At 64.7% G+C, this 26774-nt stretch overlaps 1 protein-coding gene across 15 annotated transcripts in view; it reads left to right on the top strand.

Moving 5' to 3' along the window:
• CCDC57 (coiled-coil domain containing 57) overlaps nt 1–26774 on the top strand; it is a 57347-nt gene that overhangs the window by 4705 nt on the left and 25868 nt on the right. For 6 of the 15 annotated variants that reach the window (XM_036222680.1, XM_036222678.1, XM_036222677.1 and 3 more), the window contains 13 exons: nt 1077–1185; nt 3586–3687; nt 4650–4807; nt 4932–5006; nt 5855–6055; nt 7481–7639; nt 9818–9980; nt 10090–10224; nt 12705–12927; nt 13519–13677; nt 15137–15270; nt 18873–19073; nt 22531–22693. In XM_036222680.1, the coding sequence (XP_036078573.1) occupies nt 1077–1185; nt 3586–3687; nt 4650–4807; nt 4932–5006; nt 5855–6055; nt 7481–7639; nt 9818–9980; nt 10090–10224; nt 12705–12927; nt 13519–13677; nt 15137–15270; nt 18873–19073; nt 22531–22693 (1982 nt within the window). Of the gene's footprint in view, nt 1–233; nt 259–287; nt 495–1076; nt 1186–3585; nt 3688–4649; nt 4808–4931; nt 5007–5854; nt 6056–7480; nt 7640–9817; nt 9981–10089; nt 10225–12704; nt 12928–13518; nt 13678–15136; nt 15271–18872; nt 19074–19321; nt 19467–22530; nt 22694–26774 lie in introns of those variants that run through there. The other 9 variants (XM_036222681.1, XM_036222688.1, XM_036222685.1 and 6 more) reach the window with 6 other exon arrangements.

Genomic DNA, 26774 nt, shown 5'->3' with positions numbered 1-26774 from the left:
GGAGACGCTGCCCTCGGGGAAGCCCAGAGCGCGCACGGCGCCCTGCACATCGTCCCCATCCCGGGGCAGTGCTAGGGAACACGCCGCGTGTCCAGCCCTGCACACAACCTCACCCCGTCGCGTCGCACCGAGGCCAGCCGCGCCCAGAGCAGGGAGGGACGCGTCTTGGCACCTCTCGCCCGCACCACCGCCATTGACGCCAGGCTGTCCCCGGCCTTGTTACAGATGACACTGGTGCACGCGGAGGGATGGAGGCAGGTGCGCGCCACCCCGTCTGCGGCCTGAGTGGCCCGGGCGCCTCCATGGGGACGCCGGTCTCTCTCAGACCCGGCGACGGCGGCTGGAGCACGTTTACGGCGCTTCGCGCTGCTCTGTGAAGCGTCTCGTTGGGTCTTTGGCTCGTTTATTTTTGCCAGACTTGGTACAGCGTTCGCCATTATTTTTCAAAATACGTCTCTGGCCCTGCCCTCTTTTCCTCCTCTTCCGGGACTCAGGTAACAGCGGGTGACGCCCACTGTCTGTCCAGGCCACGGGTGCCCTGCCGCCTTCCCCCCGCCGCCGAGCCCCCCAGGGAGCCTGTCATCGTGGTTCTGGCTCCTGCCGGGTCTCTGTGTGTCTTCTTTTTCCTTGCTGACAGCTTCTGTTTTCCATTTGTTTTAAGAGTGCACTGAGTCACTTGTTGAAGCGTTTTTGTGGTGGCTGCTTTAAAATTGCCTTGGATGATTTCAGCCTCTGTCTCCCTGGGGCTGGTACCTGCTGTCGGGATTGTCTTTTTCACCCGAGTGGAGGTTTTCCTGGTTTTTGGTATGACCAGGAAACTGAGGTTGTATCTTGGGCACTTCGAGCTTATGTTGTGGGCCCCGTTTCCTGTTGTCCTTTGCTGGCCGTCACCTTCCCAGGTGTAGCACGTAGGTCCGGGTGTAGTGCAGGCCCGGGTGTGGGGAGAAGTGCTGTCCCCTGTGTCCTGCTGAAGCCAGCCATGCAAAGCAGCCCTGGCTGACATTTGTAGAGTTTGCCCGGCACGTGTTCTTCGGGGACTCCTCAGTGTGGCGCTTCTAACGCTGCGTGTTTTGCAGTGACCAGGGCAGTGAGATTGACCGGCAGCGAGAACAGTATGAAAAGCTGACGTGGAAGCTGGAGAGGAAGCTGGAGGAGCTCGATGGCGAACTCGCTCTGCAGAGGCAGGTGCGGCGTGCGGCGTGCGGCATCTGGCGCCTCATCCGGCCTGGCCAGAGTGCCTGGGGAGGGAGATGGCGTCAGGTGACGGGTACCCAAGGCTCAGCTGAGTTCCTGGCCGGTGCCCGCCTCTGGCAGGGAACCCAGTGGCTGCCTAGGTCTTCCAGGTGATGACCCCACCGCGTTCTCCTACCTCGGACACGGTAACATTTTCTCCCTCGTTTGTTTCAGAAGGAAGTGTTATAAAGTTAAAACTTGAGTTACTTACTGTAGAAAAGAACTGGGAACTCAAATTGTGGTAACTATATTTCTTTTGGCAAAGTAATATGTATAAGTTTACACTTAGATATATTTATTGATAGGTGACACTTTGGCCTGTCACTAAAATTTCTCCTTGGTTTTGTTGACTCTCAGTCTAACCTCTTAAATGCTCAGCTGTTTTGGGGTCTGGTTGAAGGACACCCTCTGCATTTATGGCCAGAGCCCGTGTCCCTTGGGACCATGTAGGAGCTGGTCCAGGGTGGCGGGATCCCCTTGGCCCCCGGCCAGGATGTGCCGAGCTCGTGTTGTCCCAGCGACGGCGGGTGCTCACGGAAACCGCCTCCATGCAGCTCCTCGCGCACCTGGGTGAATGTGTCTGCTCGCAGCAGAGGCTTCGATCTGCACTTCGCAGGTGGGGGCAGGGGCCCGAGGCACTAAGCCGGCTGCGAAGTCCCCTGCACGAGGTGCAGGGCTGCCGCTTGGGCCCAGGATGCCTCTGGCACGGGAGCTCGTAGCCGCCGTCCCCGCCCCGCGTGGCTGCCTATAGCCCGTTCTTAGGCTCCGGCCTGCGGTCCCGTGCCAGCCCGTGTGGCGTGCCCGTCTCCGCCCCTTCTCGAGAGCGGTGCTGCGTGAGCCGTTGGACTGTGAGCTCGTCCCCTTGTGTGGCAGCGAATGCCCGCGGGTCCACCTGCCTGCGCTGTGCTGGGTGCTGGGGTCACAGTGCTCCAGGATAGACTGATTGCTGGCTGGAGGACAGACCGAATGACCCACTGATGCGTTCGCCTGTTTAGCAAGTAGGTTTTGAACCCAGACCACGTGCCAGGTGCCAGGCACCTTCCCGGGCCATGAGGTCAGCGTGTGAGCACCTGGGCCCGCCTGTTCTGGGAGCAAGCTGGCCTTCCCATGAGGCAGTCGGCACCTGAGCAGAACAGCCTCTAGTCGCAGAGTCTCGAGGGATGTCAGCTGTGTAACACAGTGGCCGGGGGGGGGGGGGTGGGGGAGGAACCTTTAAGGTGGTTGGGGAGGGCCCCTGAGGACAGGACGTGGCTCACGGCTGCAGGTGAGGAGGGATGGGAGGAGCGGCAGCCTCCTGCGGGTCAGAGGGCTGAGGGCCAGCGTCTAACAGGCAGGGGCTGAGGAGGGGGTGCCGTGCAGGGCTCAGTGGAAACGAGACAGTCCTGGTGGCTTTGAGCAGAGCACCTGCCAGCCTAGCTGTGGTTTTAGATCATCTGCTGTGGGGCCGAGGACAGACTGTGAGGCAGGGGAGACGGCGAGGGGCTGCTGTAGCCCCAGCTGAGAGGTCGGGGGGCGGGCGGGTGCTGGGTGCAGCTGGACGGCAGAGCAGGGGCACAGTGCTGGGCCGGGTGGGTGAAGGAGGTGGGCACCGAGGGCTGAGCACCAGGCGGGGTTGGGCGGGTGGTCAGGCTGCATGGTCGGCGGCTCCTGCCGGTGGACACTAGAGGTGGGGGTCATGGGGTTCGGGGCTGGGGGCCTGGGGTGTCCCCCAGGGTGAGTGTAGACAGGGCTGAGCCTTGAACGCCAGGGCGGGGGAGGTGAGGGACTGGTCTCAGAGGGTCGGCAGGAGAGGTGGCCAGGAGGTGGCGCCCTGTGTGCCGGGAGGCGGGATGGTCTCCGCGTCCGGGGCGGTGGGTTTCTCACTCTGGTGGGTCACAGCCCGGCCCCGCCTGCCCCCTGGTGGCCACAGCCGGCAGAGCCCTGAGCAGGAGTGAGGTGCGCAGGTGCTCGTCGCGTGTCAGGACCGTGCTGTAGCGGAGCCGGGGGCGGTGCCGGGCCATGGGGCAGGGCTGCTGCACCGCCGTCTGCGCGGCGAGGACGGAGCCGGCGGGAGGGGCTCCCGGCGGGGCTCCCGGCGGGGCTCGGCCTCCGTCGTGGCTGCGGCTGCGGCTCTCGCCCTGCCGCCCAGAAGCCCCCGCACGCGGAGCAGGGAGTGACGGGCCTGCGGGGGGGTGACAGACCTCGTCCTCGGTGGGAGCCGCCTGGGGACGCGGGGGCGGGGGGGGGGGTCTCACGGGGCAGGTCCCGCCCTCGCTCGCGGGCCTCCGGTGTCTGTGCCCCTGCCGCGGCGGTGCGCGGCGGGCCTCTGCGGGGCCCCCGCTGTCCGCGTCACCCTGAGCCTTCCTGCCCCAGGAGCTGTTGCTGGAGTTCGAGTCCGAGCTGCAGAAGAGGGAGCGGGAGCTGCGGCTGCAGGCGGACAGCGCGAGCAGCGCGGTCCTGACGCACGAGCTCCAGGTAGCGGTGTCGCCGTCGTGCGTGAGAAGCCCGGCTCGAGTGCGGGGCCCCGGAGCTGGGAGTCGGGGTTCGAGCAAAGGCTGCCCCCTCTGCACGGAGCCGGGGCCAGTGTGCGCGCGAGGTGCCCGCCGCCGTGGCCCCTCGGGAGTGCCGGTCGCTGCCCAGCCAGAGCAGCCCGGGGCCGCGCCTCCCCCTCCCCAGACACACTGCCATCCCGGTCCTGGCCGAGGCACCCCGTGTCCTGCCACCGGTGAGGGGGTGCTGCGCCGGTCCCCGTGGACAGCGGGGGTTGGGCCAGGCCGGGGTCGCGCCTGTCTGAAGGCCCTGCTCCTGGCCCCAGTGCTCGCAGCCTCCCGTGCCGACACAGCCGGGGTCCTGGCGAGGAGCCTGAGCAGCCGGGGGTGGGACAGGCCGTGAGGGGAAGGGGGCCAAGGCCCAGCCCGAGTGCGTCCCTCTGGGCAGGCGTCCACCCGGATGTCAGCGAGATGGACACCCTGCCCTAGCGGTCGGCAAGGGCCCTCCCCAGGCCACCGGCCCCTCACGGGGCCGCAGGTCAGGCCAGGGGCAGCATGCGGGCAGCTCTGTGCACTGGAGCCCACCCCGCCCTCAGCCCCAGCCCAGCCGAGGCCCCTGGGCGCCCGCCGCCCCCGCCCCCCCGGCTCCGGCCTCGGAGCAGGCTGTGCACAGGGACTCACTTGGGGTTCCTGAGCACCAGGCGCCTAGGGCCACATGGAGTTGCCCCGTGCTCGCTGGCCTGGTGGGCAGTCCTGTCAGGAGGGGCAGCAGGAGGAGGTGGGGACGCCTGGGGTGCAGGCCTGCCCCGGGCGCCGGGTGAGGCGGTTCCTGCTTCCACCAGGCCAGCCCGTGGGAACACTCCGGTCCCAATGAGGTGGCAAGGTGGCCCTCTGCCGCCCCCGGCATTTCCGTTGCAGCCTCGCTTTGAAGCCTTTTCGCCTCCCCAGGTGCAGCAGCTGAGCAGGGAGCTGGCAGCCGTGAGGGAGGCCGGGGCCCAGGCTGCAGAGTCGCTGCGCAGCGCGGAGGCCGCCAGCTCCGAGCTGCGGGACAAGCTGCAGCGCAGTGCCCGCGAGCTAGGTGACCTCACCGCTGTGAAGGATGCCCGGTGCGCACGGTCTCCCGGGCCCTCGGGGCGGGGGGTGGGGAGCTGCGGAGCCACCGTTGGGACCTGGGCCAGGGTGGCGCGACGTGGCCCTGTCCGCTTTCTCATGGACGCTGCTGCTTTCCAGGATCAGGGACCTGGAGGGCCAGCTCCACTGCGTGCAGCTCACGTGGAGGAAGGAGGAGGAGACGTTCCGGAGGAAGTGAGTGTGCCTGGGCCCGGCATCCGGGGTGTGGGCAGCCCCCAGCAGAACCTGGCCCTGCCTGGAGCCGCCCGGGCCGGCAGTGGGGCTGCTCATACGCGCCCGGGGCCACCGGCCTTCCGCCTGGCGCAGTGGGGGCACGGCTGTCCTTTGCGTGCGTTTGCGGTCCTCTCCAGAGCCTCTCAGGTTCTGAGTCAGGCAGTAAAAAGCAGGTGTGATTCCCCGCGTGTCAGGGGCACTGGCGTCAGGAGTGACAGGGGCCAGGCAGTGGCCGCATCGCGGTGCGATGCCCGGGCACCCCGCCCCCGGCCCGCGCCGGCGGTCTCCGTCTGAGCCCGCTCTCCCTGTGAAGAAACGTGAAGTTGTGGACCTGTAGCGACACGGGCGTTCACGCAGACGGACAGCAGAGAGGCTGGGGCTGGGATGCAGGGCTCTCCGTCGTGGGCGTTGCCCGCACGGACTTCGCAGCCCCGGAACTGACACCCCGTGGGCGCCGCGGTGGCCGTTTGGGCGTGGGGGGCGCTGCGGGTGGGCGTTTGGGCGTGGGGGGCGCTGTGGGTGGGCCTTTGCTGCCGGGGGTGCTGTCAGCGGCGCGCTGCGCGAGGCACTGCTTCTGGTCTGCTCTGCGGGGCTCTGAGCTCTGGGGGCGGCCGGGGCCAGTCCGAGGGATCGCTGGGTCGGAATTCGGTGTGACGAGTGACGAGCAGAGGAACGAGTGGCTGCTACAGCGGTGCCCAGGCAGCCCGCGGCCTGCAGGGAGGCGCCGCGCCTGGCCGGGGACCTCAGCGGGGAGGGCCGGGGGTCGTCGGAGCAGCCCCGAGAGCCCCTGCGTGCACACTGTCCTGCAGGCACGAGGAGCTCGACCGTCTGGCCAGAGAGAGGGACGTGGCGCTGGCCGCCGTGAAGGACGCGCACGCGGAGCAGCTGCAGGCGCTGGAGGCCCAGGTGCGGGGGCTGCAGGCGCACTGCGAGGCCCTGGAGCTGCAGCTGCGCAAGGCCGAGTGGAGGCGGGCGGACTCCGCGCGGGAGCAGGACGCCGCCACGGACAGGTGGGCATGCGGCCCGGGTCCCCCGTGCGCCCCGGGCCTGGCGTGGGCACGGCCGGCGGCCGCTGCTGCAGCTCCAGCCCTCTCCCCGCCGAGCTCGTGTGGAAGCGTGCAGTTCCCGTGTGTGTGCGCGCGGGGTGCCGTCGTACGTTTGAGTGTGGGGAAGGACGCGGCCCTTCGCCATCTGGCTGGTCTTGAGTGTGCAGCTCATCCACGTCGTTGGGTGACATCATGTCACCACCTTGTCCCCGGAACCCTCCTCTCGTGAGTGGAAACTGCCCGGACCAGCAACTGCGCGCCCTCCCGCCCCCACCGCCTCCTCCCTCCTCTAGGGGGTTCACGTGTGGGGCCCACACAGCACTCGTCCTGCGTCCGGCTTCTTTCGTGGAGCATGAGAGGTCCCTCCGTGTTGTGTCAGGGTCCCCTCCTTTCTGGGGCTGAACCCCATTCCATGGCCTGGGTGGACCACGTCGTATTTGTCTGTCCGCCTGTCAGTGGACACGGGGGTCATTCCAGCCTTTGCCTGCCGTGAACGTGCAGGTCCTGGCCGGCCAGGCCTCGCCCACCACAGCCGCGTCTGCCATGGGCACAGCGCACGTCCCCCGTCGTGTGCCGGCGTGTGTGGGCTCGCGGTTCTCAGGCGGAGACCCGGCCAGGGCCAGGCAGGGCCGAGCGGAGCCACTGGGCCCTTCAGCAGGCCCTCGCATGGCCACACTAGCCTTGGTTGAGCCCAAGCTGCACCAGTCCTCAAGGCTGCCCGTGGGGACGTGACTCCCGCCCACGCCCGCTCCGGGTGCTGACCACGGCCCTCGCTGGCCTCCCCTCAGCTCGCCCACGCAGCCCGTGGCCCTGGCAGAGCCCCGTGTGGCCGCAGACACCTGCTCTGCCGCACACTGAGTGCCGCCTGGGGACGGGACGGCCCAGCTGCCCGTCGGACGCCTGGCAGCCTCCGTTCATCGGCTCTGCGGCTTCCCTGGCTTGCGTGTCTTTGCTGAGGTGTTTCTCCTAGGAACTTTATCCCGTTCGTGGAGGGTCTGCCCCAGAGTCAGGGGTTTCTGTAGACCCCGAGTCACCGTTCCGTTGGAACACACGTGTCAGCTGCGTGCGAGGGGGGAAGAGCAGACTAGTCAGAGGGTGCTGCCACAGGCCCGGGGGACACCCGGGGCCCACTGTCCCCCGGCAGCCGGCACGGGCGTGGCGGGTCGTAGGGTCTGGTGACACCCGCGTTGGGGCGGGCCATCTCCTCAGCTGTGCCCGGCTGTGTGGACGTGGGCGTGGGAGAAACACCGGCCTGTAGCATCGCTTTGGAGGGCTGTGCGTGTGTGCGAGTGCGTGGATGTGCGGGTGTGGCTGAGTGTGACGGGATGAGTGTGCAGGGCGTGGGGGGGCCGAGCCAGCCACGCCCACGCTCTCCGCTCACCTTGGCAGACTCCGGGAAGAGGCTTCGGCCCTGAGGTCTGCCTGGGACGCCCAGGTCGCTCAGCTGTCCAAGGAGGCCACCGCCAAAGACCTGCAGGTCCAGTCGCTGCAGGAGGAAGAGGCGAAGCTCAAGGCGCAGCTGGCCAGATGCCAGCAGGACGTCGTGAGGTGACTGTCCCCAACACCCACCTTCCCACTGAGCGCCACCCTGGGGCCAGGTGCCGTCTTAGGGGATTGGGTCGCAAGGCAGGACAGTCGCGTCCCGGCCCCCTGTGCGCGGAGCGAGGAAAGCGCGGCGCAGGGCACGGGTGGGAGGCGCGTTCTCCGCTCCGCTGCCGTTTGGCCGGCGTCCGCTCCTGTCCTCGCCTCTGGCTTTGACTCGAGGTTCTCCCAGTGGCTTCCGGAAGTGGAATCTTGCTTAATCTCGGGCCCCCCTTTTCTCAGAAATACAAGCATGTAATGCTGTGAGTTTTCGTCCAGTGTCGCTTAGTCACAGCCCACAAATTTTGATGTTATTCAGCTTAAAACATTTTCTAACTTCCCTCACGATGTCTTCTTTGACCCACGGGTTACTTAGAAACGTGTCGCTGAAAGTTCCAGGTACCGTTTTGTTACTCATCTCCTTTTATTACGGATCTATAACTTAATCCTGGACAGATCGCACCCTGCGTGACTTTAACTGTTCTGTCCGTTCGTTTGGTGGCTTTAGCGTGGTTGTCCTCTCTGGGACCACCTACTGGGCCTGAAAGGAAGCGGATCCCACCTCGGGGTCCGGGCTCCGTAAAGGTGGGTGAGGCCGAGTTGGCTGCTGGTGGCCTCGCCTCCCGTGTCCTCGCCGGCTTTCTGTCCGCCGGTCCTGTCCCCTGCTGACGGGCGTCGAGGTCTGCGCATGTGCCTGGCTTAGCCGTCATCTGGCTCTGACGTGCTCACGGGGTGCCCGCTCTCGGCGTTCCCACGGCTCCTCGGTGGGGCGCCCGCCTCGCGCCCCAGGCCACGCGGAGTCTGCGTGGCCCGCGCCCCGCCCCGCCCTGCCGGCGCCCTGCGCGGGGTGCGCATCTCGCTGCCGCGGTTCGTGCGGCAGCTTCTTCCCGTCCGCCGTAGTTAGTGCTGTCGCTGCGTCTGGGTTCAAACTCCAGCTCGCTATTCACTTCCTGTTTCTCTCATTTCTTTTTCCTCCTTTTTAAGGTATCAGTCGAGTACTGTTTATGACTCCATTTTCTTTCTACTATTGCCTTGTGACATCTCTTTGTTTTGCTTATTTCGATTGTTCCGAGATTTACAATATGCTCAGGCCGCCTTTAAATAACGTTTACCTTTTGTGTATAATTTAACACTCTTGCAACCTTGTGTTTCTCTTCTCCTTTTTAGTATTCGTTCTACAGGTTACTTTCATATACTTTGATTAGACCACTATTCTCTAATTAAAACTTGAAAACGAGAAGAAAAATTTTATACCCTTTCTAACAGTTATTCCTGATGCTTTTCACTTTTTAAAAGTCAAGTTCAGAGTTTCCACAGTCCGCATTTTTCTTCAGCCCCCAGCACTTCTTTCCACACCCCGGCGTCAGCCCGCCTGCCGCCCCCGCCTGCCCCCGGAGCCCCCTTTCACAGGTGGAGGTGCCAGGCTGGCCCCCGCCTCGAGCAGACAGTGCCTCCTAGCAGCCGGCGTGACTCGGGGGGCTCTGGGGCCCTGTTCTGTGGCCCGCACAACAGCGCCCCTGCCTCCACTGGGCTCTCTCCCTCCATCGGTGGCCGGCAGTAATTTGATTGTCACTTGTCTTGATGAGGCTGTGTGTGGGTGTGTGTCCTGCTCCCGTGTCACAGACCTGCTGGGCCTGGCGTCATCCATGTCAGCACGTGTCAGCGTGACGACGTCCACCAGGGCACCTGCACCCCGGGGTGTGGCCTCCCTGCTGTGGCGGGCTTCTCCCTCATACTGAGGTGGCTTCTCCGCCCAGGCTGACCTCTCGGGCTCCCGGGAGGCGGCGTGGGGCTCACGGAGCCGGGGTGCCCGCGTTCGGCCCGCGCTCTGCGCACGCCCTGCCCAGACCAGGCCCTCCGCAGCCGTGGAACTCTCCGGGGTGTCGAGTCTGTCAGCTCTGTCCCCTCCTGTCCTCACCAGCTGCTGCCGCCTCTCGAGTTCTGTAGCGCCCTTTCCGTCCCGGGGTCCCTGAGCCCGGCCCAGGCGCTGTCTCTCCTCCACCCACGTCGTGAAAGTGCCTGCCGGCCGTGGCCCGTGACAGACCGCGGCCAGCCTCCCCTGCCCAAGGCCGGCCCCGGGAGGCCCGGGGGGGACAGGGCCGCCATGCCCCCTGCGTTTCACGTCGGCGGGCCTCGGCGCCCCAGGTATCGGCGGCAGCTGTCCCTGGCGGTGGAGCGGGAGCAGAGCCTGGAGCGCGAGAAGGTGCAGCTGGGCCTGGACTGGCAGCGCCGCTGCGACCACGTCGAGAGGGACCGCTACCAGCAGTCGGAGGAGCTGGTGCGGGGCCTGGCCACGGCCAAGGAGCAGGTGAGTGCACCCCTGGCGTCCCGCAGGGGGCCCGGCATTGCTCCCGCAGCCCCCACCCCCCCCCCCCAGTGTGAAACGAGTCCTGAGCCGAGCCCCGCACTCTGCCCAGGTGGCTGCCAAGCTCCAGGAGACGGAGCGGAAGCTGCGTGACCAGGAGGTGGTGCTGAAGGCCGTGACCCTGGAGAGAGACCGGGCCATGCAGGCGCTGAGCACGCGGGGGCCCCTCCCCGAGACGGACGCACAGGTGGGCGCCCCGGCCCCCCGGCCGCCCTGCTTCCCGAGACTTCTCTGGGTAGTGGCCATGGGAAACGGGGCCTGGCAGAGCGGACACTGAGTCCAGGTCCCCAGTCCGTCCCTTGGGACTGCTCGCGGACGGCCGAGTCCAGCCTTGCGCTTGGAGCCTCCCTTGTGTCTTCGGCATTTGAAATCTCTGAAAAGCCCCAGTTCAGGTGTCACACAGGTGGAGGTGTTGCTGTGCAGTGTGCTCCCGAGGTGTCACGGACGGTCCTGCGCCGTGGCCCCGCCTGGTAACCCTGCCGGCTCTGCCCTCAGAACGTCACGTGTTCACCCCCTCGGTCTCCGATGCTGGTGCCATGGCCGCGGAGACACAGGGACCCCAAGGAGGCAGCCTGCACTGCCACAGCGTGGAAGGGGCACAGCTGGGGTCCGAGCCCAGGCCCCCGGGTCCACGGTCAGGGGGTCGGAGGAGCAGCGTGAGGCTGGGGGCCGAGCGAGCAGGAGGGGCTGACGGGCTGGCGGCGATGCTTGTTCCAGGCCCGAATGGTTCTTGGGATTTTTGTTGTTCTTTGAAACGGGCCACGTTTACAGGGCGTGAAACACACAGGTCTGAACTGCACGGGTCAGTGAGTCTGGCCTGAGGCTCCCGTGCAGGTCCCCACCGCCCAGCCCATCACTGCAGGAGGCGTCACCCAGCCCCTCGGGGACTCATGGTCAGCTGGGGACCCCTGGTGGGGGCTCACACAGGTCGTCTTTGCATGGGTCCTTTGCAGGACAGGGAAACGAGCCTCGCCCCGCAGAGGTTTTCCTGTGCTGAGTCCCCCAGACGGGCAGGTAAAGGAGACATCTGTCTCCCAGCACCACCTCGCGAGTGGCCAGGTGCTCTGTTAGGTGAACAAAGAGTCTTAGGTGTGGATCTGGGGTCAAGGACAGCGGGGCCCGCCCCGCCCCCGGAAGAGCACGGACGCACACCTGTGTTCTGTGCAGAGGGGCCTGGCCCCAGGCCCGGCACCACGCGCGGCCGTCCGCCCGGGGACATGTGTGGCGTGGTGGCCAGGTGTGGCTTCAGAGCCAGGCGGCAGGGGACACTGTGGTGTGCGCCCCCTGGTTCTCCGTGCCCCCGCCTCGCGCGCACGCCCCTGGGTGCACACTGCCGTCGCACTGCTTTCTCCGTTCTTCTACTTACCCCTGTAACACTTAGTCCTCCTGCCATTAGAATCCTGCAGAACCGCGGCCTGCGGGGCTGTCAGCAGCACGGTGCTCCGGCCCGTCTGGGCCTCCCCCACCTGCTCGCGGCTCCCGCTGCTGAGGGCAAGGGTCCTCGGAGCCACGTCCTGTGGGCGACCTTGCTTCAGGCGCTGGCCTCCCGCCCACCGAGGGAGCCTCGGCCTGAGAGGGAGCGGGGACCCTTTGCCACCCCTTGTCCTGGGCGCGGGCCGGGCTGAGCTAGCCTGGAGCTGGGCTGGCCAGCCGTTCCCTCGGGCGCCCGCCCTGCCTGGTGCTGTCGGCGCCCAGCGGCTCCCTGCCGTGGCCCGTCTGTGGCGCCCTGGTGAGGGGCGTGTCACCGCCAGGGTCCTGGGCGACGGGTTCCCTCCACTGTCCCTGGGCCCCGCTGGTCTCGGGGGAAGCCGGCGGCAGCGGCGTCCGCGCCTCCGCAGGGAGCACCGCCGCCTGTCTCCAGCCGCTTCAGGGGTCTCTTCATGGCGATTCTCGAGGTCGGGCTCCGAGGCCGCGCGTGGCTCCTGTGCCACCCGCCTCAGGCTCCTGCCCCCGGCACGGGCCCCTTCGCCTCCCGGCCCGCGCGCTCCCGGCCCCGCGGAGCGGGCTCTCCTCCAGCCTCGCGGCTTTCTCCTCCGGCCCTTTCCTTTGCGTCCTTGACTGTGTGGAGTGACGGCTGCCGCACGCCCCCTGCCGGTCGCTCCACGTGACGCCGCCTCGGCCCGTCCGCGCCACGGCCCTTCGCGGCCGCGCGGGCTCCCGCGTGCTGTGTCAGCCCCCGAGTGTGTCCACATCTGGCCGCCGTGTGTGGCGCTGCCGTGAGCGCACGCGGGCGCGTGCTCGTTGGAACGCCTGCTCCGTTCTCCTGCGCCCCGAGCGCGGGTCGCCGGGCCACAGCCCCACGTCTGGCTGGGAGGCCGCCGGGGCCGCCCGCACCTGCCTGTCACGCGTCGCGTCCTCGCCGGCACTTGCCCTCGTGTGTGTCATTATGGCCACGCCAGCGGGTGACTGACGACTCTGACTGAAAAGGAAGGGTCCCCAAATTCCTCATTAAAAGTTGCTTTCAGAAAACACCAGTCTTGTAAAACCTAGAAGAAAAGAGACTTTTCATATTTCTGCCAACTTAGAAAGGCTTCTGCCCAAGGAAGGACAGGTGAGGGGGTGGGGAGGTCGGGGCCCCCGGGCGGGGTGCAGGAGAAGGAAGGCAGCGGCAGGGGCGGGTGCAGCCGCGGGCCTTTCATGGCCGTAACCATGTCTCTGTTTTGACAGCTGCTCCTGAGGAGCCACGAAGGAGAAACGAGTGAGAGTTTTCCCTCCAGTGAGATCCAGCGGTTGCAAGACCAGAACGCAAGCTTGCGAAATGTGGTGGCACAGATGAGGACAGAGATGGAGGCGCTGAGTGACCACGTTCATCCTTCTGCCCACGTAGGAGGAGAGACCACGAGCCCACGCCAGCCCGAGGCACAGGCGGCTGCAGATGCCGCCACTCCTGGTGAGGGGGGAGGCGTGGGGGGCACAGGGGGGCACAGAGGGGGGGCCGCGGCAGGCCTCGCTTGGCGTCTCATAGAAGGGGCGTCCCTTTCATAAGTCACTTCGAAGCCTGGCAGCTGCTCGTGGTCCCTGCAGGGGCTCAGCCCTCAGTTTATGCGCGTGCGGACGGCTTTCACTGGAGGTGGGCGGAAGCAGACACACCTGTGTCAGGCCTGGCCAGGGGCTGGGCGAGCCAGTGTGCCCCTGGGACCGGGGGGCCATGTGGTGTTCCTGCCACAGCGGGGGGTAGCACCGCCCAGCCGTTCAGAGGGGCGTCCGTGGGTGGCTGTGGCTGGGGGACACGAGGCCGCGAGGAGGCTCTGCGCTCAGGACAGGAGCGTGGGGTCCGTGCGTGGGCCGGGGTGTGGAGGCCGCAGGGCTCGCTCCTGGTCGCTGAGCCCTCCCTGGGGACCGAGGGAGGAAGCGCATCGCGCATCGGCGCGTGGGGCGGGAGGGTGGGCAGTGGGGTGGCCTGGGATGAGCCCGGGAGCCCCCGCCCAGGCGCAGCGGGGCCGCGCGCCTGTGCTCACGGGGCGGTCGGCGTGTTTGGCAGATTACGTTCTGGCCCTGGAAGCAGAAATACGAACCCTGAAGCACAAGTTCCAGACGCTGGAAGAGCAGCTGGGAGGTGTGTTGGAGCCCCTGCCCGCTGAAGCCCGGCCCCCCGCCGACGCCCGGCCCCCCGCCCAGGCCGCCTCCGACGCCGCCGCAGGTGAGGCCCTGGCTTGCCCCCAGCACCCTGTCCCTGCTCCAGACTGACCCGGGAGCTTCCCGAAGGCCCCGCGACGCCCGGCCCCGCCGCGCTCCTGGCCGCGGCTCTGCGGCGTGGGGGCCGTTGGCGCGCGGCAGCGCTCCGTGGTGCGTGTCCTTGCGTCTGGCGCTGTTAGCTGGTCACGCCAGGCCGCTCTCCAGGCACGGACGCCCGCCCAGCTCCCGCCAGCAGCTATGAGGTGGCCGTGCCCTGCTGCCCTCCCACCCCGGCACCCCGGTCCTCGTCACCACGGCGGGACCGCGAGCCCGCAGATGCCGTTACGGTTTAAGTTCGCACGTCCTGTCTGTCCGCGAGTTGACCGTCTGTCTCCGTGTGCCCCGGGGCCGTGTGTGCAGGCAGCTGCTGCAGCCCTGCGGGCTGGGGTGTGTTCACTCCTTTGCTGGGGCCCCCCTGAGGTTTCCAGACCCGCCGGCCAGGCCGTCTTCCGTGGCGGTCACGGGCCTCACTCTCGCTTGCTCCTTCCACGCCACTCTGACCCTTTCCGCTACGAGCGGCGCGGCTCCCGTGACCCCTGCACAGCTCTCCTGCCCGGCTCCCTGGGTGCGAGTAGCCTCACTGCCCCTGCCCAGCTCTGCCCACTTCTGCCCGCCGCACGGACGCCCTCGGCCCGCTGGCCCAGGCAGGCAGCCCCAGGTCGCTCGTTCGGGAAGGACGGGAGGGCCGGGCAGCAGCCGCGGCGCCGTGCGGCCTCTGGTGCCGTTTCCCACTGGACGCTCTGGTGCGATGGTGGCCACACCGCCGGCCCCCATCCCGGCCCCAGAGCCGGACTCTCGGCGTCTCACCTCTGAGTGCACTGTCTGCTGAAGGTTTTTTTTTTTTCTGATCACGGGAAGGGAGTTTCTATTCCGGTTTTAATACGTATTGGTATTTTTTTTATCGTGACTCTGTCAGATTTGCCGAATGTGGTTTGAGGCTCTGCTGCCAGACACACGTCTAGAATTGTGTTTCTCGCGGCGAGTCGCTACGTTTCTTTGTTCTGAAGCGCACCCTGTCTGATATTAACTAGCTTCTGACGTCTGTTTGGCTTCTTCTGTGACCTGTGGACTATAGGATGTTTCTTTAGTTTCCAAATGGGTAGGGGACTAACTGGGGCAGCTCGGCCGCCGTGGTCACCAGGTGGTGAGGCTGGGCTTTTCTGCAAAGCTTCCCGCTTTCTGGGCCCAGGTCACCAGGTGGTGAGGCTGGGCTTTTCTGCAAAGCTTCCCGCTTTCTGGGCCCAGGTCACCAGGTGGTGAGGCTGGGCGTTTCTGCAAAGCTTCCCGCTTTCTGGACCCAGGTCACACTTCACGTCCAGCACGCCTCCGTCCTTGTGGGGACAGCGGGCGTTCTTGGCGGAGGGCAGGCAGTCACAACCCTCCCCAGTGTAGGGGCCTGAGCCCGACAACCACTCTCTCTGCAGGAGGCGCTGTGCTGGCTGACGGCGTGGCCACGGGCTTCGCGCTCAGGAGGCTGGGGGACAGGGCACGTCTCTTGAACTTCCTGGTGGCCCGGCTCAAGCAGAAGGTGTGGAGCCCCGACACCCAGAATGTGCAGGTCTCTGGTGGGGACGCGCGGCGGGGGCTGGCCCCGCAGTGGCCCTGGGCACGCGGCCTCCCGCTCTGCACGTGCCCTCCAGCTGTGAGGAGCTGCTGCGTGGTCTCTGTGCGGGGCCTCCGGGCACACGGGGAGGCCCGGTGACCGAGCGCAGAGCCGGTCCTAGGCCAGGGTTGTAGCCCTGACTCAAGACATGCCGGTCCAGTCCCCGGAGCTGCACCGACGCCTGATGCCGAGGGAGGCAGGAGCACGCGGCGCCAGGCCAGCCTCCCCGGGCGCTGCCCACCTGGCCGTCGGCGTCACAGCCGCCGCGCGGCAGGCAGAGGCGCAGGCGCCACCTGGCCTGGCGCGGGGCCACAGCTGGGCCGCACCGTGGCCCATCCGCAGCCTCTCCTTCCCCATCGTGCCGAAATGGGCGTGATGTGCAGTGTGCCCTTTTTTTTGTTAATTACGTTTTTCACTTTTCAGTTCTAGCTGGCGCACGCCACGTTAGCTTCGGGTGTGCAGCGCAGTGTTCACGTCTGTGCGTAGCTCGGGGAGCGATCACCCCGATAAGCCCTGCCGTCTGTGGCGGTTTTGCACTGTGCCCCCCGCGCCGTTCTCACACGCGCTGCTGCGTGAGCGCCAGCCTGCGCCTCCCGCCCCGCCCCCTCGGTCTCCTCTCGGGAGCTCTCTGTTTTGTTTTGTTTATTTTGTCTCTAGATCCCCGTTTGTGCAATCACATGGCATTTGTCCTCGGCTTGCGCCACTCAGCGCACGCCCTCCGGGTCCCCCGCTCCCCCTTTGCCGCTCCCCCTTCCTCGTGCCTGTGGTGTCTTTCCACCTGAGGGGTCTCTCGTAGGCAGCACGTGTGAGGGTTTTATTTTCTTATCCGTGGAGCCGCCCTGTCGTTTGATTGGGGCATTTAACTCTTGCACTTGAAGGACTCGCTGGTGGATGTGTACTTATTGCCACTTTATCATTCATATTTTTCATGCTACTTTTTTTCTCTTAGAGAAGCCCCGCCGACACGCCCTGTAAACTGGCTTGGTGGTGCTGACCTGGAGCTTCCCCTCCTCCGGGGAGCCCCTGGGCCGACCCTCGGGTCTGGGCGGTGGCTTTGCTGGGCACAGGCCTCCTGTCTGTGGCGCTTCCTTGCTTTTCGCCGCTTTGGACTTTCCCTGCCACGTCCTCTGGCCTGCAGAGTTGCTGTTGAGAAATCAGCTGATGGTCCTGGGGGGTTCTTTGTAGGTAACTGGTTTTTCTCTTGCTGCCCTTAAGATTTCTGTGTTTTAAACCTTTGGTGTTTTAATTACGCTGTGCCTTGCCGCGGCCGCGCTGGGCTTGTCTCCTTTGGGACTCTCCGCGCCTCCTGGGCTTGTGTGTCTTTTTCCTTCACCAGGTTAGGGAAGTTTTCCGTCCTTATTTCTTCAAACAGGCCTTTGATTCTTTGCGCGCTCTCGTCTCTTTCTGGTGCCCCTGTGATGCAAACGTTGGTGCACGCGACGTTGTCCCAGGGGCCCCTTAAACTTGCCTCGTTTTTTTTTTTGGATCCTTTTCTCTCGTTGCTGCTCTGACTGGGCGCCCTCCACTGCCCCACCCTTCACATCGCTGCTCGATCCCCCACTTCATCCGCCGTGTCGATGCCCTCTGACGCAGGCGTCCCCAGCCCTCGGCCAAGGACCGGGCCGGGCCGCCGGCAGGAGGTGGGCAGCAGGGGAGCGAGTGAAGCTCCATCTGCGTCTGCAGCCGCTCCCCAGCGCCGGCACTGCCGCCTCGGTCCGCCTCGGGTCCTCAGGGGTTAGATTCTCACAGGAGCCCTGGTCCCTGGGGCCGCAGAGGTTGGGGACCATCGCCGTGATGTACTCTTTATCTCGGATGTTGTCTTTTCATTTGTGACTGATTCCCTTTCATGGTCTCTGTCTCCGTTTTGTGTTTTCTAGCTCTTTGTTAACGTTCTCACTGAGTTTACCTGCCCTTCCCTAAGTTCATTAAGCACCCTTACGGCCAGTACTGGGACTCCACATCCGCTAGATTGCTCGTCTCCAGTTCATTAAGTTCCTTTTCTGGGCTTTTGCTCTGTTCTTTCACGTGGGACACATTTCTCTGTCCCTCTGTCCTGGCTGCCTCCCTGTGCCTGTGTCTACGTATTAGGTAGGGCTCCTGAGTCTCCTGGTTTTAGGCGAGTGGCCTTATGTACCGGCTGTCTTGCTAGGCCCAGTGCCACAGTCATCCCTGGTCGCCTGTGCCAGGTGCTCAAGGTGTGTCCCTTGTGTCCCCTGCTGTAGCTGAGCCTTGGTTGCTATCTGCATGTGGATGGGAGGGGTCGACCCTCGGGCTGCCTGGCTGTGAGGACTGGCCGGTGAGGGGCCGACCCTGCGGAGCAGGACTCACGTTTGGGCTCTGGTGCCCCTCCCAGTCCGCCCTTCGCTGTGTCCTCAGATGACGTCCTGGACCGTGCTCTGGCTTCGGTGCTGCTCAAAGCTGGCCTCCAGGTGTGCTGGCCCAAGCGTCTCCCGGGAGGGCCCAGCTGCAGGCCAAGTTCAGCCGTAGGCTGTCCACCTCTAGGGCCACCTGCCAGGTGGGCATGAAGCGACGGCTCATTGTGGTTTTGTTTGGCATTTCCCTGATGGCCGAGGCCCTGAGGCTCCCTCATGCGCTTGGCGGCCCCCTGTGCACTCTCAGGAGAAACGTCTGTCCTTGTCTGTCCGTGCCCGTCACCCGCTCGCCTCCGTTGGGCTGCGAGGGGGCTTCGTCCCTGCGGGGTCACAGGCCCGCACACGCCTGGGCATCCTCGGGTCCAGCGGCCGTCCCGCACCCAGCACACGTGCGTGCTCGTTTGCTCACATGCCACTCTGGACACAGCCAGCCACGGAACGTCTCCGTCCTGGGGACGGGTGCTTCCACCGTCCTGGGGAGAACGCCCACCGCGGGGTGTCTGTTCATTTTTCAATCAACAGTGTCTGTTTACCAAACGATGATCTCTTTTGGTGTGTGTGTGGCAAAGTCGACACCACCGCACCGGCGGGCACCATCACAGGAGCCCCGTGGGGCTCTCGCGAGAGCGGGATGGGGGTTTGGGGTGCAGACTAAGCATCTTTCTGGCTGCCTGTCCCCCTGTGGGGGAGGGGCGGGCAGACGTCAGGAGCAGCAGCTCCAGTGAGAGGCCGGTCCCCCAGGACTCCACCCCGGTCCCTCATGGCCAGCCCGTGGCCCCCGGACCTCCCGTCCACCTCTGCCTCGTGTCTGCTCCCCAGTCGCCTGCTGCCCTTTCGTAGCCGAGGCCCCCCACCCCAGGGCTTATGCCCTTTTCTAGAGGCCTCTTCCCACCAGGCCTCTGTCCACGCTCCCGTGGCGGACTCTGCAGCCTGCCCTGGGCCAGCCCAGGGCTCTGCCACAGTGCTGGGCCCACCGCGTGTGGGACAGGCGGGGCCGTGTGGGGGGCGCGGGCGTGGGCGCACGGCGAGCCGGAGTGGAGGCCGGCGCACGCGATTCCTGTCTGACTTTCCTGCCGTTTCCACCCCCGCCTCTGCCCTCTGCCGGCCGCTCGGGCCCCGCAGCCTGCCCCAGCCCTGTCGTGAGAGGCGCCCTCCCTCCTCACGGTGCCTCTCCTCGGCCCCCAGGTGCTGCAGGGGCCCCTGGACGTGGACACCGTCCGGCGCGAGCTGCCCCACGAGCTGGACCAGGTGCACCTGGAAGTGTTAGAGCTGCGGAAGCAGGTGGCTGAGCTTGAGAAGCACTTCGTGTCAGCCGGGAAGGAAGGCGGGGCACATCCGAGCCAGCAACAGCCGTGGGTGCTGGACGCCATGGCCCTCGGGAGAGAGGTGGGTGTGGGTGCCCTGCGCCCGCCGTCCATCTCTCCAGCCGCTGGCCATCCTGGGTCTCGCTGCGGAAGGTGCCCTATGGGTGCCAGCCCCTGTGGGCCGTCCCCACGGCCCCCTCGTCCTTCCTTGGTGGCTGCCTCCTGGGTGGACACAGTGCTGGGGGCCAGCCCCAGCCTCGGCCCTCCAGCCGCTCCATGGAGAGGTCGTGCGCGGGACATCCGTGAGGAGGGCTGTCCTCTGTCCCCCAGGCAGGTGTCCCGACCGCTCGCCGAGAGGCTGCAAAGCTCTGGCACTAACACCAAGTCGGGGTTCCCCTCGGGAGGAGCCTGTGTCTCCGTGCGCCTCCCGGCGCCGGGAGCTGCTGCCTGTGACAGTGAGGCCGTCCGTGCGGGTGCCGTGGGCCCCCGTCCTGGAGCGGGCCAGGCCTGCGGCACTGGTCCCACCCGGCTCCGCGGCCAGGTTCGGGCCCGAGGTCCGCGCTAAAGAGAGCACAGCACAGTCTGCACAGCACCCCATCCCCAAGTGTGACGGCCGGGCTGCCGGCTCAGCACAGGCCGCGACGGAAGCGCAGGCGCGGCCGCCTTAGCGGGGCGCTCTCTGGCGTGGCTCCGTGGGGGCCCACGCGGACCCGTTCAGCAGACGGCGCCGAGGACAGCACAGTGACGCCTGGCCACGAGGACGTCTCCTTAGAGGTCACGAAGGGGCCGGAGACCGCCCGGCTCCCCGCCACCACGGACCCCCAGCAGCGCTTGTCCCACAGGCCACGTTTTGACAGTGGTACTTAGGGACACAAGAGGGACCTGGCTCGGGGACCTGCTGCCGGGCCGTGAAAGACCTGGGCCGGGGCAGAGCCGCGGTCCCTGGGAGCCTGCGAGGGGCCAGACGAGCCTGGGGCGGAGTCACCGGCGACGTCGTGGGACCAGACGGGACGATGCAGGAACACGCAGCACGGCCCCGACCCCCCCGGCCGGCCACGGTTCCCGGGGCAGCGGCTCCCGCGGCCACACCGCTGCAGGCGGGGCACTGGAGAGACGCGGCAGCGGCCGGGCTGGGACTCGTCCCTGTGGGCCGACGCGAGGGACAGGTCCACGGGCAACAGCTCCCCACAGGTGGCCTCTCAGTTACAAAGAGACACCCAGCGTTCCAGGGACCCGCTCCCATCACCAGCTCTAGGACAGGTGACTGTCTTGCGCTTCTGGCCTGGCCACACCGAGGACAGCCTCCCTCCTGACTGCTCGCGAGGAGACCTCAGACCCAGAGCGAAGGACGTACTGAAGGCAGCAGGCCTGCATGGTCCCCAGTGTGCCGGCCAGGGGCCCGGGACGGGAGAAGCAGGCCCCCGGGACGTTCCCGAGGCAGTGGGCAGCGCGCCAGGTCCAGTGTCAGGCCTGTGCCACCTTTCTGGTCTTGCCGGCCGGGCGCCGCGAGCGCCTGTGGTTTTAGGAAGAGCCCCACGGAGCGCTGAGGCTGAGGCCTGTCGCGTGAGGGGGCGGGTCAGCAGATGGCACTGCCACCCCATCCGGGAACGCACAGAGCCCCGGCACTGCCCCTTCGTGTCCTCTGTGAGGCGGAAGTCCTGCCGGCGGCAGCCAGGCCCCCGCAGCCCAGGGCGGCCCCCCGCGGTTCCCGGTCTCTGTGCCCCAGCCGGGCGCAGAGGGGCGACGGCCGAGTGGCCGATGGGGTCACCAGCTCCCAGCCCTGAGGCCCGGATGGGCGCTGGCCCCGGAGCAGGGCAGGAGGGACACGCCGGGCCGGCTGCGGGCCGTGCTCCCCAACCCCCAGCCCTCCCGCGGGCTCTGTGGCAGCTCGGGAAGCCGTGCGGGCCGAGCCCTCAGGCCCCCTGGGCAGCCACGGCCCTAGCGTCCCCTGCTGGGTCCGGGCCTCCGCCGCCTCTCCATGGAGCTCGTCACTCACTACCCTTGGGGACAGGGACGTCACTGAGACGGCCCAGCAACCCAGCCTCTCCCTCCATTGCACAGACGTGTTCTCTCCTGGCCAGGGTGCTGGGTCAGGGCCTGGACGGCCGCCCCCACCTGGGGTGGGCCCGGAAGCGCGCAGCGGCTTGGAACACGTCCTGGGTCACCAGGAGTGTCACATGCTGTTGCCGGAGAGAAAAGCAAAGTAACTTCACCAGGCACCGAGCCCGGGTGGCAGGGTCCACGGCCGCAGCCCACACTCCCTGTGTGCACCACGGCGACGCAGACGGGGCCTGTCCCAGATCGCAGCCCGGCCAGCGTCGGCTCCTCGCTCATGCGGGAGCGTGGGCTCGGCGGCTCTGCTTTGGAGCGTGGGTTCTTCCTGAAACCTGAGCACGCTGCGGTTTGCAGAGTCTGTGTTCAGGCCTGCTGCTTGTTCACTCAGGACACGAGGGAGCCTGGAGTGTGTCCCGTAGAGGCCCGGGCCCCGAGGAAGGCCGTTGGCCGAGCCCCTACTGGCCATGTGCTGCCTCGGGACACGCCAGGAGGGCTGTGACGCTCTCACGATGGGATGGGTTGGCCCCTTGGGGGGGGGGGCCCTGCAGGTGACCGGTTCCACTGTAGCTCCTCCAAGCCTGTCCCAGCCCCTCCACAGGTCTGAGACCCCCCCCGTCCTGCGTCTCTGGGAGGTGAGAGCAGGTGTGGGGGCCACTCACTGGCGATCTGGGTGTACGAGGCCTCCCCTCGAGCCCCCATCACACCACGCCAGAGGTGGCAATCGCCCGGCTCCCTGGCCACCTGAGGAAGTGGCCCTGCTGGCCCTGGAACAGCACACCAGAGGGGCCTGTGCCAGGCCCTGGGAGCCAGTTCCGTGTGCCTGCTGGGCCCTGGCCAGCATGCAGAGGGCTCCACCTGCCTTTCCTCTCTCAGCTCCCAGCTCACCGCAGACGCCTTGGGCGTGACCTCGTGGCTCTTGGGAGCGGGTGGGTGCAGGCCAGGGGGCCAGGGCAGCGGTGGCGCCAGGACTGTGACGGGGCAGCCTACAGCGGCTGGGGAGGCGGAGGCCGGTGTGGCGGGGCCAGGGGACAGGGAGGGGGGTGCAGGCTGGAAGTAAGAGGGAGGGGGATGGGACCAGCCAGCCCCTCCCTGCCAGGGGGTGGCCATGGCGCCACGAGGGACTCCAGTCACAACAGCTCTCAGGGTCCTGGGGGTGTCGCAGGAGCCTGCGGGTCCTCACTGTCCCTACTGACAAGACACAGGCACAGGAGGGCCCCTGGGGAGGCGGGGGAGGCGGGGAGCCGGGCCTCGTTCACCCCAGCGGGAAGGGCGTCCGCGCACGCGCGCCCCCGCCGCCTCTGCCGCGCACGTGCTCGCGTGGCCCTTTGGCCTCTCCTGCGGCCCAGCTGCTGTCCGTCCCCAGGGAAAGCGGTTCTGAGCGGCAGGCGGGACGGCGTGGCCGTCTCACCCTTTCGCCCGCCCACTCACCCGCTTCCCGTCCGGGGGGCTCAGCCGACGGCCGACGGTGTGCGTTTGGTTCCCAGGGGCTGGCGGACGGAGCGGCGGCGGCGGGGCCCGAGGCCCAGGAGGTGCGGCGGCTCCGGCGGCGGCTGCAGGCGGCCGCCCGCAGCATCGTGCGCCTGCGCCTGGAGAAGGAGCAGCTGCAGGAGCTGGGGAACCGGCTCCGCGCCCAGCGCGGCCGCGCAGGTGAGCCGCGGGGCGCGCGGGGCCGGGCGGGGTCGCGGGGTCGCCCGGGGCCTGCGCGCTGGCGGCGCCGCGCGCGAGGCAGCAGCGTCCCCTCCGTCCCCTCCGCCCCCAGGCCCGGCGCCGCTCGCACAGGGTGCCGGGGCCCAAGTAGGGCAGCGACTCTCTGAAAACGCACACGCTTCGCCTTTCTGTGAACGCTGTTAGAGCCCCAGCGGCAAAACGACGTTCAGCCCCTTGGCGAAGCCTGCCGGCGCCCCCTTTGCCGCAGAGCGGAGGTCCGGGCGGGGTCCCGTGAGTGAGCACAGGCAGCCCGGGCCAGGCGCGCGGGGAGGACTGCTGTCCACGGGAGGGGGGGGGGCACAGCAGTTCGCGGGGCGCTCACGCCGGCCAGGGGGCCTGCAGAGTATTCCGCCAGTGGGACCTCAGGAAATGGCCGAAGCCCCAAAGGAGCCGCCAACTGTCCCTCGTGAGGAAGGCACAGGGCGCGGAGGCTCGGGCGTGCCATCAGAACCCAAACGGACTTCGTGCCCCTCTCTCTGGGGATGGGGACGTTCGGTTCCTGTTTTCGGGAGACAGGATGGTCCGTGTGCCCTCCTTGGGCCGTTTCTTACATACCTTTAATTCTAAATGTGCAAAGGGGCATGTTTTGGGGCGGCCTGCCCGGAGTCCCACCAGCCTCCTCTCAGACGCCCCTGGAACGCCGCGTAGTGGTCACCAAGCAGGGCGAAGGCGCCCCGACTTCACCGAGGTTAGTTCCCAGGCTGCATTCAAACCGAGGTGGCGCGGGCAGGCCACCCCCTCGCCGGGCCCGCGGAGCAGCGGAGGGTGCTGGTAAAGGTGTTCCTTCGGGAATTAAAAAGTGGTGGTCTACAGTGGGGACAAATTACAAACCAGGTTTTGGGTTCTAAGGGTGGCCAGCTGAGAAGATCTGTAGATGTCAGGCTCGAAGCACCTTTTGTGTGCGATGTCTCCAGCGCCGCCGCCGGGTGCTCTGGCACGCTTTCTGAGGGGCCCGTGTGGCTGCAGACGCGAGGGCACCTCCTCCGCGGTTGATCCGAGCGGCCTCGGTCCGCTGGGCTTCCGGAGGAAGGCGAGGTTTAGCTCTCAGTGACTCCAGGTCAGAAGGGTGGGAGACGTTCCGAAGTGTCAGTTTGCAGGTTTGTGGCAAGAGGTTTGAGGAAACTGGGAAAATGCAGAGTCTAGTCCGGTTCACAGGGACACAGTGAAGCCCTCAAAGGCGCGACGAGCCGGAATCTGACATTCACAGGTGTGTCTCATGGTCTCTGCCCACACAGCCTTTCTATAATCCAACCCCCATTTTTGCCAGAGATAATTATGGTGAAACTAATTCATTCTTAAAGTGAGTCTAGTTTTATTAAATTTGGCCTCATTATAAAAGCTCTTTCAAGTCTGCTCTGCTGGAACGTTTCCTGAGGACTCTCAGATTAAACTTTTAAAGGCCTCTTGAGGCCGGGAACCCAGCCCAGGACTTCCCGTCAGGCGTCACCTGCAATACCTGCAGGTTTGGGAGAGTTCCTCTCTTCTCAAGGTCCCCAGAATACCTTGGGGTTCCTTCACTCACGTGGTAAGGCTTCTGGGAACCCTGTGAGCGAGATATCAGATTCCCCAGAGGCTTTATTGGCTCCAAAAGGCCACCATAGTTCCTTAAAGCCTCCTGGTCACAGCCAAGTCCTGCGCGTTCTCAGATAGGACTCAGATAGGACGGTCCAGTGACAGCCTTCAACGTGACCTGAGGCCACCTGTGTCCCATTGCCGGAAACAGATGCTTATCGAATCCACACAAAGGACAGTGAGGGCGCTGGTGGAGGCGTGTGTTCAGGGGCGTCTCCATGGCGGCGGGGTCAGGCAGCGGGGAGCTGCGTGCTTCCTCTCTGCTCACAGCGCCACGTTCAGCCAGTCGTCGTCGGATGTTTCCCCTGGATCTGGGAAAATTAGACACTTAGAATAATCGGCAGAGTTTCAGACAAAAAAACTCGTAACCGTTATAGTCATCCTCGTTGGGTCCCTTAGTCCCCTGTCATTAATTCTAGTTGACCTTGATCTTCAGTTAGCAGTTGAATGGAACCGTGGGCATCTCAGGTAGAGTTCTGTGAATTCCCGCCCACCTCAGTGGTATGAGCTGGGGCATATTTTGGGGTGGCCTGCCCCACAGAAACCTGTGTCCAGACTGCTTCCCAGAGTCTCCTTGATGACGGCACATTTGCACAAGCGGTAGTGACAAAGGACAGTTCGTTGCAGTGCAGGCGACATGGAAATTTGACCATTTCTGTAATTCCACATGTTAAGATTGTAACCGGAATTACGACTGATGAGATTATGCCAGAACATAATCAGATTTCCAGGAAGTTCACATAATTTCTGGAATGCCTACATCCCATCCAGACACAGAATAAAAAAAGGCTCAGTATTCTTATTTGATAATTCTTCCCGTGTAATTACAAAAAGCCTAATTAAACATTTCCCATTTATGAGAGAGAACGGTTTGGTTTGAGATGTTCCAGGGGCCTTCCAGAATATTTCTAAGTTACTTTCATGTCAAAAGACTGTTTAGAATATGATATCTGGGAAGTTTATCAAAAATATCAAAAGGCTTCTGAAACACTCGGTCACATAGGATCCTGGGTCACTGTGAGATGACACCGAGTCACCTGTTTAACCGTGGCGACGAGACTTCGCAGCAAACACAGGAAGTTAGGTGTGAGCGAAACAACCAAACACCTCACGAAGCACAGGGAGCGATTCTGGTGAACCGCGAAATCGCACTTCCCGGGGAGGTCATCCGAAAGGTCAGGGCGCTTTCTCCTCTGCCGGCAGAAGCAGCCAGAAGCCCAGGACAGCTGTCGTCCTGAGAGGGAACTCGGTCGTTCTGTGCCGGCGTGCTGTGATAGTAAAGCTCGGTTTTACGTAAACTCATTTCAGGCTTAGCGTGACCGGGCATGAGATTCCTTTCCAAAAGTCCCTTTGTCATGAACCCTCTACGACGTTCTTTTTTTACATTCGTACTTTGGCCTTTTTTCTGTGTCATAACCAGTTTTACTTCAGGACAAATTTATTTTTCTTCAAATGCATTTTCATTCCTCATACTACCCCCCTTCTTTGAAACCAGACATTTTACTTTTCTCGCATATGGAGACATTTTCCTTATTATTCCTAGTGGCTTCGGTTACACACATTAATGAGAATTCTTAAACCGTAACCACCTTGATTCCTAATGAAAACTAGGAAGTAGCAATTGTGACCGCCTTTGCATGGACATGCTGTACGGATCGACAGACTTATAGACGCTGTGATTTCTAGAAACGTGCTTTTCCATAGAAAAAGTTTCTCAACATGTTAAGAAACATGTTGAGAAATATCTTTAGTTTCTCGGTAATAAGGAAACCAAAAGCAGACAAACCTATGTTCAGTTGTGAACGTTTCGTTGTTTTTTCTTGTTCGGAAAATCCTCAGGATGTGTTACCAAAGAGACTAAGTAGACATGTCATTAAACAATCCTTGCAGAAGCACTCGGCAAAACTCTCATCTAATTTACATCCATTCCGTTCATTTGTTTTTCATGAGCACGCTGAGATCACTCACGGAAGCGCTGTGAGACTGAGACAGTAGCCGCAGGCGTCACCACGCTGAGCTGTTTCTCTGAGGCTTAGTGAGGGTAGTAAGGTGAACTTGCTGGGTTCCTAAGCCAGGCCGAACAGAAGAGGCGCATGGCATCTAATTCTGGCACCCTAAGGCACACCTGTTTTAATTAAACCAACAAACTTAGGCAGGCCTTGATCTACCAAAGGTTATTTTATTTCGTGTAATTTTGGGGAAAAGCCCATTTGGGTTCATCTCCATATTTTTTGAGAATTTTTTACATAAGCGCCTGTTTAAGCCATTTAAGTAGAGTCTTTTCAAACAACTTTAGCAGTGCCGTCCGGTGGCAGAGAAACACCCCACACCCACGACGAGGGACTCACAGGGCCCAAAGGGACAGAGGTCCCGCAGCCTTCACTTTTAAAGCCCTTGCTCACAAGGGGGGAGGTGTGCATAGAACTCACCAGTCCCTTAGAGGACGGAG

Source organism: Rousettus aegyptiacus, unplaced genomic scaffold (assembly GCF_014176215.1).
Source record: "Rousettus aegyptiacus isolate mRouAeg1 unplaced genomic scaffold, mRouAeg1.p scaffold_m13_p_6, whole genome shotgun sequence".
In the NCBI taxonomy this organism is placed as follows: Eukaryota; Metazoa; Chordata; class Mammalia; order Chiroptera; family Pteropodidae; genus Rousettus; species Rousettus aegyptiacus.
This window is presented reverse-complemented; position numbering and strand designations above follow the sequence as displayed.